Source organism: Leucoraja erinacea, chromosome 18 (assembly GCF_028641065.1).
Source record: "Leucoraja erinacea ecotype New England chromosome 18, Leri_hhj_1, whole genome shotgun sequence".
NCBI classification, from domain to species: Eukaryota; Metazoa; Chordata; class Chondrichthyes; order Rajiformes; family Rajidae; genus Leucoraja; species Leucoraja erinaceus.
The window spans coordinates 18,373,328-18,387,234 of record NC_073394.1 but is presented as its reverse complement, the minus strand read 5'-3'; the positions used below and the strand labels follow the sequence as shown (position 1 = coordinate 18,387,234).

General features: G+C 39.1%; 1 protein-coding gene across 10 annotated transcripts in view; it reads left to right on the top strand.

The window, feature by feature from the left end:
- Positions 1–549: 549 nt before the first annotated feature.
- Positions 550–13,907, top strand: part of chka (choline kinase alpha) — a 64,284-nt gene continuing 50,926 nt past the window's right edge. For 5 of the 10 annotated variants that reach the window (XM_055649442.1, XM_055649444.1, XM_055649443.1 and 2 more), the window contains exons 1-2: positions 1,112–1,141; positions 9,277–9,385. Coding sequence is in view for 4 of the 10 variants with exons in the window: in XM_055649438.1 (XP_055505413.1) it covers positions 918–1,141; positions 9,277–9,385 (333 nt within the window). In the remaining 6 variants the exon portion in view is untranslated. Of the gene's footprint in view, positions 1,142–9,276; positions 9,386–13,907 lie in introns of those variants that run through there. The other 5 variants (XM_055649438.1, XM_055649435.1, XM_055649437.1 and 2 more) reach the window with 4 other exon arrangements.

Genomic DNA, 13,907 nt, shown 5'->3' with positions numbered 1-13,907 from the left:
AATGTTAACTTTGTTTCTCTTTCCTCAGATGCCTCCTAACAACTTCATGTTCAGCACTTACTGTTTTTATTTCAAATTTCCAACATCTGATGTTGTTTAATTCTCATTTTGTCAAAATTCCACACTAGCTTGCGTCATAAAATTCCCCTTTCCCTGCACGAATGCTTACCGATCTGATGTTTTATTCTTCCAATTTTTCAGTTTTGTGTTTTTTTTTGGTCAGGAAAAACCCACACGTCTAAATTCAAGTGTTTAGTCTTTAAGTCGGGACGGGGCACTCATGTAGGTGCATCTAGGAATAGCTTTTTTTCATTTAATAAAAAGTGACTCACAGAAGAATCGAACAAAGAATAATAAGTGAATATAACAAAAGCAATGGACGAATCCTGATCACACCGGTCTGCTGAGGTGAGGGCGGCGATTAAAATGAAAGGCTTTCATCCATTGGCTGTTGTGAGGGCGGGGCGAACTGAGTTTCCAATCATGTTCTTTATGACTTTTGTTCCAAAGACGTGACGAGCGAGTTTTGTTCTGAGTCTCTCGGCGGGCTGCGCATACAGTTGTCTGCACTCCGAGAGAACAGTAATCTCACTCGCATTCGCGGTAATTAGGGAACAAAAGTACTGATTCTTTCAGGAGCCGTAGATTTTGCATACACCGTAAAACTGCACTTTTCGGCATATAATTGAAAATCAACCTTGAGACATTTTTTATTCTCCTCTTCCAGAGCAATAATTGCTCTGCTAGGTGTGGGTTACTGAAATAAGGTTCGCTATTTTTCTCTTTTTTTTGTCTTTCAACTCTTGAGTTTCTTGACATTGCACGAGTAGGGGCGAGAGGAATTTATTTCCGTTAGGTTTTCCCCCGTCCTTTTACAAACGCACTTTTGTTCTTTTTCCGAAACCTGATCGGTAGAAATGAAAACCAAATTCTCCAACAGCACGGAAACCACGGGGATGGGGCTCTTGATCGCACAGAATGGGCTCCGTGTTCAGCATGAAGAAGCCACAGACTACAAAGCGGGAAAACAGGACGAACCCGACCAACAGACCAAGCATAAAGCGTATCTGTGGTGTAAAGAATTTCTTCGAGGTGCTTGGAAAACCTTGACAGAGGAGGAATTCCAAATTAGTATCATAAGGTTTGTATGTACATGTGTGTTTTCTAAACCAATTTTTCCAGAATGTTCGGGGGATTTTGCAATGTTTTATTAAAAAATGAGGGTGCCTGCTGGTGTCTAAATAAACGGAATTCTTGACGGAGAATGTGAAAAAAGCACAAAAAAAATAAACGAGTTTAAAAATGGAAGCTACGCCTCTCTGCCCACGAGTGATGGAGTTCGGATAAGATGGAGCCTAGAGTCGGAATACAATGCTGATCAATGATTTGTATCGAGTCCCAATGCGTATTGCTATGACTTTCATACAATTAAAACATAGCGAAAAAAGAAACAATATTAACAGTGAAAAAGGTTTGGGATAATTGCGTTGTTATATGATCAGCCTGGCATTTTGTCCCGATCACGTATATGGTGAAGGAAATGAGATGTTATGGCGGTTTGGGGGAGTTAGGTAATAACTGGTATAGCAGGTGGAATAATTTGGCTAAACGTAATATATGGAACCCTTGTTATTTTTGCAGTGAAAATATTTAATGGGTGCATCGATGTAGCCGTAGATATTCAGAAACAAGAGCGGGCCGTTTAGTCAACTGGTCCATCTTCCAATGATATCTCAATTTATCAAACGATATAACGACTACCAACACATTTGCTCCATAGCTCCCGACACACAGCCTAAAATAAATATTGTCTTTTGTGGTCTTAAACTGAAAATAGCTCGAGCAAACATTCATGTGAAATTTTGCTGTCTGATTTTGGTCATGAATTGCATGAATTGTATTTCCATATTCTTGATAATCCTTTCTGTTTCATTATGTTCTGTCTCTATCTGGACGATACATAATGGACGATTACGCTTTCAACGAGGGAAATTATTTTTTCCACATGTACCTCTAGAAATCCTTTCAACATTTTAAAAGCATATCTGATGTTTCTCAATCTTAGATATTCAAGGGGTTATGGACCAAATTAATCAAAGTTTTCATAATTTGACATTAATCCTCAGTAATTTATGTCATTTGACTGTTTAAAAAAGACCAGATTTGACATGCTCAATATTCATCTGGAGGTGAAAAGGGTTAAAACATTCATGCAATGCAGAATACATTGCAGCAAAATGCAGCAAAGGGAAGTGATTGGATTTCTCGATGGGTGTGGCTCAGTCTTCAGCAAATGGAGCTGTTTAGTTTGAGGTTTGTCTGCTATAAAATAGTAACTGTACCAGTGTTGAATTAGTCTAAAAGATTTGCAGGTGATTTCTCAGCATTTAAATTTAACCTAATAGAATTTAAAGCACATTCTTCTAGTGAAGGTCAAGGATTATGTTTTGACATTATTATAGTTTGAGTTTACTTCCAGTTCTTTTGACTTTTAGAAACAATAGTAATTCTCCCCATTGGAAGGTTAATTGTCCAATGAATTATAGTCTGCAATTTTAAGCCAAACCATAATTACTTCTAATTTTGACAAAACTCCATGTGTATCTCCATTGAATACTCTTCTCGACTAAATAAATAACATACCACATAATCATAGTATTGTGAGCAGATTTTAAATAAAGTTAACCACAAATTAAAATGAAACATTGAGAAATAGTTTTGAGGGGCAGGCACTAATCAAACATGTCAGCATGATTTTCGGGCATAAAGGTTTGATTGGTTTAGTGTTAGAACTATTTGAGAAGACTTACTGAATAGACCGGGAGAGGGGTCAGTTGGGAGTAATGATGTTACCTATCTGCATTTGAAACGGCTATTTGACAAAATCCCACTAATTATGGTCAACCATCATGTTTATCCCTAAATGAAACAAATATTTGGCAAATGGTTGGGAGGTTTGCAGTACTAGCTTATGTTGAATATCAGTGTGCATTGGTGCAAAACAGATAGTATTCGCTGATTCATTGTAAAGGATATGGGTCTAAAAATCTAAATTGTTTTTTTTATTTATAACAAGGTATTTGATTCTGAAGAAAATTGGCTTGAGGACTGATTGCATATTTGATGTTTTTATATTTCAACTAGTAATCTAGTAATTTGAGGGATTACATTTGCATGATTGATCCCAGATTTGGAGAGACTAGGAGATGCACTGCAATGTTCAGATATGAAAAGTTTGGAGTAATTCAAAGAAAGAGTTAACACCCTTTTAGTCATAAATAAATCCTGTTATCTATACTGCAAATACAATAATTGGTGATTGTATTTGCAGTATTGATAACACAGGATATTTTGTATTAGAAGGATACGGGAGTCAAGATCGTCCCGTCAACAGAGGGCTCGAGGCCCCTGATTGCGGGAGAGCTAAGAAGGGAAGAGATTTGAACTTTTTTTTCGCCTTCCATCACACTGAGGAATGTGGAGGAGTCACTGTGGTGGATGTTTATGTTAAAATGTATTTTGTGTGTTCCGTTGCTTTTTATTTGTATGACAGACTTGGCAATTGAAATTCCTCGTATGTTGCAAAACATACTTGGCTAATAAAGTATTATTGTGATTGTGATCATGTGAAGTCTGGGTGGTGGAACAATAAACTTTAGTGATCTTTATGAAGAAAGTGTTGCATGAGAATTTTTGGGGGGTTCTAGAATTTCCTGACCACAGGCAGTTTTCTGCATAATTAGAAATGTGCCAAGATAAACTCAAGAGTGGCTGGATAACCTGAATCTTTCCTTGCTGAAATGTTAGTTTGTAGATAAAAGGTAATGTAGCTTTGATCAAATCAGTGCATTGTATAAACTGCTGTTTCCTCAGCATGATGACTTAAAATGTATCTTTCAGCTGAAGTATATGAAATTAAAAAAAATTCAAATAGTATTTATCCCATCTAACTTAAGGTACCAAATATTAACTCATAAATTTCCTTCGTCTTTATTAATCGCAGTCTATTTTTGAAATAGTTTTGCTTCATCTCAAACCAATTGTCCAGTCTTAATTAATGGATAACTGTAGTGACTTTTTTTGCGAATACATATTCTTCATTTTGAAGATAGACACAAAAAGTTAGAGTAACTCAGCGGGACAGGCAGCATCTCTGGAGAGAAGGACCAGGTGGCGTTTCTGGTTGAGACACTTCTTCAGGCTGGTGAAGGGCCTTGGCCATAAACGTCACCCGTTCCTTCTCTGCAGAGATGCTGCCTGTCCTGCTGAGCTACTTCAGCTTTTTGTGTCCATCTTTGTTTTAAACCAGCATCTGCAGTTCCTTCCTGTACATTTATCCTTCATTTTTGTGTCTTTCATTTTGTTTTCAAGGTCTATCTTCCTTGCTGATGCAGTTAAATTGGCTTCGTGCTTTCTGGCATGTAACCAATTGTCCATTATTAAAATGCATTGGTTTTGGCAAGCTTTTCAACTTTGGGGAAGATTTCAGCTGAGCCTATTCCTAAATTTATTAAACATGCACACTGTTCTCTTCCCACAGGACTCATCAGATATAAACAAAAATGTGAACTGTAGTTGATGTTCTTTCCATAATTCAGGCAATAGACAAAAGAAATGGAAGCAGAAGTATGCCATTTTACCACTTGTGACTGCTCTGTCATACAGTAGGATAATGGTTAACTTTTTACATCCATGCCTTTTTCCTGCACTAATCCTTTGTCCCTGATTGGCCTAACATACAAAATCTATCAATCTGATTTTTGAATATATTCTGCCAATGACATTCCACAAACTTCTTGGGTGGAGAATTCCATGCATTTACTGGAATTGGGATGTCCAACCCTTATTTTGAGACTGTGCCCCTGGTGTGGATATTGCAGCTGAGGCTATCTAGTTGATCACTACCACACTAGCCCTATTAAGTCTGAAAAATTCAATGAGATTACCTCTCATTCTTCTAAACGTATGTCAGTGCAAGCCCAATATATTTAACCATTCTTGTTCGACAAATTTGGCATCACAGGAATTGTCGTATTACTATTTCCATCTAGTCTGATACCACCAGTCCAATTGAGCTGTCTGCTTCTCCAACAAGCAGTGTTTCCCTGCACCTGTGAGCCACTACAATGGTAGGTCCAGATTGTACTGAACTGAGTGACTGGATGTTTTTCATGTTTGAGCCCTGTCATATCTGTTGAAGCAGCAACTCCCATCTATTTGAGAGGGGTGCTGAAATTCCTGAAAAGGTAAGATTAGATGAAGTATTTTTTCCACTTGCAATGGACATTCATCATTCAAAATGTATCTTCAATTAAATTATTTTAATCATTTAAACTAATATATGAATATCAGTGGCATGTAAAATAATTCAAAAGGTCTTTTACAGTGTCAGACTGTTAAAGGCCATCAGGCTTGTGCTGAGGATGGGTCCTTGGTTCTTCCGCCAGTCACCAATTTGCAACTCACATTGCCTTGCAGAAGGATCTGCAGGGCAAGATCTTCAGGAAGGCCCATCCCTCGCGTGTGGGAGGCATTTTCCCTGTCGGTGTTTGACTTTCTCCCAGGTTTTCTGGTTTCCTTCCACTGGTCAATGATATATTGCTTGGAAGGTTAATTGACTACTTTAAATTGCTGACTGGAGATGAGTGAGAGAAACATTTAGGAGGGGAGTGGATGTAGTTAGATGGCAGGGTGTTGATGATTGGTGCAGATGTATTGGTCTTAATAGCTAGTTTTCATGCTGTTATGTCTCCATAATGAGTGCATAGAAACAGAAATAAGCCATTTGGCCCCCTTACGCTTGTTGTGCTGGTCAAAAAGATCAGAGCTAATCTTTTACCTTAGCTGTGCTTTCCAGCACTAGCCCCGTGTGCTTTTCTTTCCTTTTATGACCGAACCTATGGATCTGTCTTGGATATACCTGGTGCATGCCGCCACAACCCTCTTGGGTAAAGGATTTCAAAAAATTGCATCCCCTTCTGAGTGCGGAATTTCTTCATATTTCAGTCTTTAATGGTCAACTTCTTATTTTGAGATTGTGACTGTGGTCAAGAAAAATGTCATAACTTTGGATGTTTCAATGAGATCTCATTCTAAATTCTAGTCGGTGTATGCCAAAACAAACTTAATACAATATAGAAGGATGCTATTTAACTTGTTGGGTTAATGCTGGTTCCCAACAGTTACTTCAGTTTAGTCTTGCATCATCATTATCGTCTTATCAAGGATTCCTCTTTAATTAGTTTGCTACTTAACTGTGGCCAATTAACCTACCAGCACATCATTAGGATGTCAAGAGTCAAGAGTCAATTTAATTGTCATTTGGACCCCTGGAGGTCCAAACGAAATGCCGTTTCTGCAGCCATACATTACACACAAATAGACCCCAGACACAACATAATTACATTTTACATAAACATCCATCACATAGCTGTGATGGAAGGCCAAATAAACTTATCTCTCCACTGCACTCTCCCCCCCCCCCCGATGTCAGAGTCAAAGTCAAGGCCCCCGGCTGGCGATGGCGATTGTCCCGCGGCCATTAAAGCCACGCCGGGTTGTGCGAGGTCGCACACCGGGTCTTGGTGTTGGAGCCCCCGGTGTGCGCTCGCAGAGTCCCGAGGCCATTCCAAGCCTCGCGGGGCAGTGATGTTAGGCCCCGCTCCAGGAGCTCTTCAACCCCGCAACTCGGGCAGGAGAATTCGCCGTTGCAGGAGCCCCGAAAAGCGGTCTCCCTCCAGGGAGCCGCGGGCTCCCGGTTCCCGCCGTCCACAGACCTGTCGTTGGAGCCTCCGACTCTCCGGTAGCAGCAGCAGCAGCAGCAGCAGCAGCGGCAGCACTCCTCCACCGCTCCACCCGCTCCGGTCTCGGCCAGCTCCGCAACGGTGAGGTGAGTCGGCACCAGAGTCCCCGGCTTCTTCCCGTTGGAGGCCGCTCCTCGTTGCGACCTCAACGACACCTGAGACCCGACGAGAAAAGGTCGGGTCTCCAGTGCAGGGAGAGATTCAAAAAGTTTTCCCCCCCCCCCCCCCACCCCACCCCCCCCCCCCCCACACACACACACCCCAACATAAAATAATAAAAACACAGACAAAAAATAATAAAAACGCGGACAGGCTGCAGAGGCCGCTGCTGGCCAGAGCCGCGCCGCCTACCGGATGTGTGGACATAAGAAACTGCAGATACTGGAATCTTGAGCAAAACAAGGCTGGAAGGTCAAGCAGCATCTGCGAATGCACAGGCACACTTTGGGTTGGGACCTTTCTTCAGACTGATTGGAATGGGAGGAAAAAGGGTAGGTGGGGCAAAGCCTGGTAAGTGATAGGTGGATGCTGATGAGGGGGTTGGCAGATGGATGGAGTGAGTAACAAAGACTGGAAGTGAATAGAGGGGCTATAAAAGTGAAATGGGAGCCCCAGGGATGAGATATGAGTGCAAAGTAAGGAAAAGATGCAGGTGGCACGGAGGAATGGGAGCACACCAGAGTGGTGGTGGGCATGGGAAAGAAAGTTGAGGTATGACCTGAAGTCGAAGAATTCAGTTCATGCATTGGTGTAAGCTACCCAAGTAGAATATCAGCTGGAGAAACTCAGCGGGTGAGGCAGCATCTATGGAGCGAAGGAATAGGCGACGTTTCGGGTCGAGACCCTTCTTCAGACTGATGTGGGGGGGGGCTGGAAAAAGAAAGGAAGAGGCGAAGGCAGTAGGCTGTGGGAGAGCTGGGAAGGGGGAAGGAAGGAGAAAGCAAGGACTACCTGAATTGTGTAAACTACGCAAACGAAATATGAGGTGCTGTTCCTCCAATTTGTGGTGGGTCACTCTGGCCATGGAGGAGGCCCAGGACAGAAAGGACGGATTCGGAATGGGAGGGGGAGTTGAAGTGCTGAGCCACCAGGAGACAGGTAGTCCTTGCTTTCTCCTTCATTCATCTCCCTCTTCCCAGCTCTCCCATAGCCTACTGTCTCTGCCTCTTCCTTTCTTCCCCCCCCCCCCCACATCAGTCAGAGGAAGTGTCTCGACCTGAAAACGTCGCCTATTCGTCGCTCCATAGATGCTGCCTCACCCGCTGTTCTCCAGCTTTCTTGTCTACCTTCGATTTTTCCAGCATCTGCAGTTCGTTCTTAAACATATAGAATATCAGATGGTTTTCCTAAAGTTTCCAAGTGGCCTCACTCTGGCAATGGAAGAGATCAAGGATAAAAAGGTCAGCATAGGAAGGGGAGTTCCAATAATTAGCAATTGGGAGATCAACCAGGGCTTGGTGGACAGAGCACAAGTGTGAGGTGTAGACTAGGCAACTGTATCACCTTTGATCCGCCAATAAAGCTACTCTTGCTTGTATCCACCAGTCACTTGCTCAGCCTTGTTCCCCTCGCACCTCCTTTCACAACTTTCTCTTCCTGTTTTTATCAGTCTGAAGAAGGGACCTGACCGAAAATGTCATCTGTCAATTCCCTCTCAAGATGCAGTCTGACCCACTGAGTTCCTCCAGCACTTTACGTTTTGCTTACGATGTGAGAGTAAACTGGAGAATACCCATATGGTCACAGGCAGAATGCAAACAAACCACATAGACAGCATAGAGGTCAGGATCAAAAACAAAACTCCTGAAACTGAAGTAGCAGCATCAACTGCTGCATCAATGTGGGATTACTTGTGTGCTTCATGTGCTATTATTATTTTTAATAACCTCTTGTGTAGTATCTTATTAATTGCCTTCTAATAGTCCAGAATACAATAATTTCATATCTATTCAAAACGTAATGACCTGAAAAAAACCTAGTAGATTTACAAAACGTGATTTCTCTTTCATAATTCCATGTTGACTCTCCTGAATCAATTTTCTAAAGGTCCAACAAATAAAATCGACCTCCATTACTAATTCTTGCAGACTGGAAGCCAGTAAATAATTGGTGCAGTTTAATTAAAAGAAGCTTCTCGACGTGCTCACAAAAACTCATGCCCAATGAAACTTGTGAAGATTATTAATTCCGCTTGGGTTGTGGCCTTAAACATGAGCAGATTACTTCAATCCTAGACAAACTTGGCACAGAATTTGTGCACTTAAAAGTTCTCAATCTTAGCATGGACTATCCTGAAATTCTACTTCACGTACCTCAACCACTTTTTGGAGTAATTTCCATTCTGACTTTCCAATAACTATATAATGTAATTGTTCTACAAGTTTTATAGAAGTTGATAGAAATATTTAACTACTTTATTTTTTAATAAATGTATTAATTAAGTGTATTATTTATTTTGCTGATTATTTTTCAGGGGTGGCCTTAGTAATCTGCTTTTTCTGTGTTCGTTGCCTGATACTAAAAGCTGTGTTGAGGATGAACCACACTGTATTCTCCTTCGATTGTATGGAGCAATTCTTCAGGTGAGATTGTATTTCTGATGGTGGGATGTTGAACTGTTTTTGAGAGCCGTGATATTTTCATTCAATGGGAAACTAATGTTAAATTGGACTGGAGAAAATGATTGAATTATTTTCATTTTGGTAACTAAACTTGTATGTGACAAGATGTGAATTCAAGCCAAACTGTATGAACAATTCAAGTTTTACCATGTTGAAATTGTATAAACGTTTTTGCGTTGTTCTGAGCAAGAGCAAATAACTTTCATTCATAAAATTGGAATTAATGTTTCTCATAAAACCTAAGTTGCAAAACAATGTACCAACTATAGTTCAATTGTTAATTTACAATACCAAAAGAAATAGAAATGAGCCATTGCAAATTAGAGATACTGGTTCCAACCTCATGAGAAAATGCACATCATATATTTCAGATTTGTTTAACCTAGTGAGCTGTGAAATGCAGTTTAATCATCATTTATAACATTCAATATTTTATCCAACAATTGTGGAAGTATAGAATAAAATATAAGGTAAACTAAACTGAAGGTATGGAATTGGATACAAGGTAACCAAAAGCTTTTAATGAAACATTAATAATTAACAGGAATTGCAAAATATTGTAGCTAATAAGAACTTTGCTTATTTTCAGAAAATGTACAAGTGAAAATGACCACTTACCCAGCAGATTATGAAACATTAATCATGGAATTGCATATAAAGTAAAATCACTTAATTATATTTAATTTTGATTACTGGAAACTGTTAGGCATGTCACTTGCTTTTCAAACTTCAGGTTATTACAAAATGGTTTGGCTTAGTTCATGCTCTTTAGAACAAAGACCCCATAGCAAATGTTAGAGTTTAGAAGAGACATCTGTTACAAATCGGTCAAAAGGTAGGATTCTACATTTGTACAGTCACATCTGTTAAACCTAATGGTGAGTATCCAAAACTTAATGATGGCTATGCAGATGTCATTGGATATATATAATTGTTATAATTGAAGATGATTCATTCATCTTATGAACTTTGTGTATTCCTACAGTAGTTAATCATTACAAAAAGTGCAATTGCTGTTGACATACAGTGTTTGTCTTGCAATTGGGAGCTAATGCCAACAGATGCGATTTCAGAAGATTTTGAATGTTCAACTTGTAGATTGAACTGATCCAGACTGCCACACATTCAACCCTTAAAAGACAAACAAGACATAGATATGTCACTGAACCATATATTATCAGTTAATGTGATGATACTACAATAATTGCATTATTTATTTGGACCTATGTAAACGTAACATTGAACACTTTGTTTTGGTTCAATTAACTTGTCAGATAAATAATGAACTAAATTTTTTTTAAATTATTTTGTAACTTTCATAAACAATGATCTGTTTGATATGTCCCACGTTATTTTCCCACTCTGAGGAAAACAGCAATAATCGTCCATTCATTCTTTGATCAATAGAGATATGGCATTGTAAAAAAAATAACTTTTGAGCATTTATTCTTTGTACATTGTTTTGACCCAATCTTATTACCTTTTAAACATGGTAACTTTTAATTCAGTGTGAGTGAAGAGAGTTTGTTTCCACGAATCTTTAATATAAATCAGATGATGGAAATTGGAACCTGTTCTCTAATGTTTTACGATATTGTGAAATGATTGTCACTTTATCTACACAAGGTTCAAAAGCATCATCAAAATAATTAATGCTATGATTGTTCCTTGCAGTTGATGCAATTTGATATTAGTACTCCTCCCTCATTAGTAGATTAGTAAATTCCGGTGCAATATTGAATTCACTGACATTTGCTCTTCAATCAGCAAAACCTAGAGTATTGCAAGACTTTAAAAACTATTATAGTACAAATTTTAAATAGCTGAAGTAAATCTCTTCATTTGAGACATGCTTATGAAAAAATTGAATCCCTTCTTATAACTATGTTGTCCAGCATGGGGATTTTTATAGATTAACTGGCAATTTATTTTGTAAATGACCAGCTCAAAAATAAATTATTTTCATGAGGGCATGGGATCCTTTTAAAATAAATGATCGTATTACATTGTGATTCAATTTCGTTTCATTGTGCTTTAAATATATAATTTATGTGTCAAATTTCTAGTGTAAATCTTGATTGCTTATTAATATGTACAGACAAATGTTGAAAGTGTGACAAAATACAAGCTTAGGGGTCAATTATTCAGCTCGTCAAGCTTGTTGAATACTTCAGGTATGTCATTACTGATCTATATCATCTCTGGTCACATGCCAGGGTTCCATATTCTTCAATGTCCATGCCCAATCATAACAAATCAGACAAATTTGGATTTTTTATTTGATGTACATTCATCGGTTCCTTTTGGGAAACACTTTCACTATTCTTTATGTGAGGACTTGTCAGAAATTTATCCCAGTATGAACTAGTTCTGTGTAAAAGTATGCACCTTTGATCTGGATTTCACCATCAAAGATAGGAATGTCCTTCATATGTTTTAACTTGGTCAATTTGCAAATTTGATCTTCAGCAATCTCTACAATCTTCTTGTATTTTAGCCCTAGGTGAATATTCAGTGTATCAAGTCTCAAGGTCTTTGCTATATTTCTTAGGCGAGGTGCCCAGAAGTAATAAGGGTTATTTGTATGATCATATAGAAATTCAGAATAGCTTGGTATTTGTTGAGCTTTAATATTAATAATTTCAAGGCAGTTATAACTATCACAGACCTTAGAACATAGAAAAGTACAGCACAGGAACAGACCATTTGGCCCTCAGTGTCTGTGCCAAACACAATGTCAAACCAAACTTATCTGCCTGTTCATGAAGTATACATCTCTAATCCTTGCACATCCATGTGCCTATCCAAAAACACATCTCCCTTAAATTTTGCACTTTCACTGTAAAGCCATGTCCTCTTGTTATTAAAATTTCCAGCTGGGGGGGGGGAAGGTTTTGCCAGTCCAACATGTTGATGTGTCTCATAATTTTATATACTTCTATTGGGTTTCTCCTCAACCTGTAATGTTCCAGAGAAAAGGTTCAAGTCTCCCCTTAGCCAATACCTTGGTAAACCACCTCTGTACCCTTTCCGAAGCCTCAGCATTCTTCCTCTTAAGGACGTGTTGAGAACTGCACGCAGTACTCCAAATGCTGCCCAAGCCAAGTCCTATAAAGCTGCATTATGATTTCCTAACTCATAACGGTCATATTCAATGTCCCAACTAATGAAGACAAGCACAGTGGTGCAGTTGGTGGAGCTGTTGCCTCGGCGCCAAAGACCCAGGTTCAATCCTGACCTCGGGTGTTGTATGTGTGGAGTTTGCACGTTCTCCCTGCGACCAAAGGTTTCTTCCCATATCCCAAAGGCGTGTGGGTTGTAGGTTAATTGATCTCTGTAAATTATCCATAGTGTGCAGGGAGTGGATGCAAAAGTGGAAAAACAGAACTAATGTTTGAGGCAGAGATTGATAGATTCTTGATTAGTATGGGTGTCGGGTTATGGGGAGAAAGCAGGAGAATGGGGTTGAAAGGGAAAGAAAGATCAGCCATGATGGAATGGCAGAGTAGACGATATGTCAAATGGCCTAATTCTTCTCCTATCACATGAATATATTTGATCCCCCAAGTCATTTATACATATACATATTACAAACGACAGAGGCCCGAGCACAGATCCCTGCAACTCCACTGGTAACGGTCATTAAGCTTGAATAATGCCCTTCAACCACAGCCCCCTGTCTTCTATTAGTAAGCTAGTTCTGAATTCATTCAACCAAGTCACTGTGAATGCCATGCCCCTTAATCTTCTGGATTAGCCTACCATGGGCGATTTGATGAAATGCCTTAAGTGAAACTCATGTAGACGATCTTAATTCAATGTTATGAATCCGTCATGTTTTGGCTATGATTTCGTTTATGCACTGCACTCGCCTGACTGCAATGATACATAGTTATGCAGTGGAACATGGACAGAAACCTCCAATGATAATAGCATTTTCATTATACAGGCATTTTAATCAAACTGCTGTCCTAATTTAAGAGAATTGACGTCCATCATGATGCAGGACAGTTGATAAAGGTAGTGCTCTGCATCTGTATATTAAAATAGTTGAAATATATTCATCTTAAATTTTTTACACCGAATAACATGACATTGGCAGTCATATTTTTGTGATGAGGGAAAGATGAATCAAGAAAGTTGTTTTTCTTGATTCTAATTGGTGCTTTATTCATTCTGTAAGATATAAATAGACATCAAAATAAGTTAAATGAAAGTGTCCAGGTCACGTTGCAAGTTAAAAGGTCAAAAACGGTTTATTTTGGTATTGTTACCCTTTCCATCTATAAGAATAGCTGGGGTAGAAATTATTGGTAATTGCCTGGAGAATGTGTTAGGTGCATTTACAAGCTTAATAATTGCACTTTATTTTTTCCAGGTGTAATCTTGATCGGCACTTAACAATAATAAAGTCTATAGGTCCATTTCTGCCTTTATGCAGAGACTTAAAAAGTTACTCCTAATTGAGCTTTTACAATTCCTG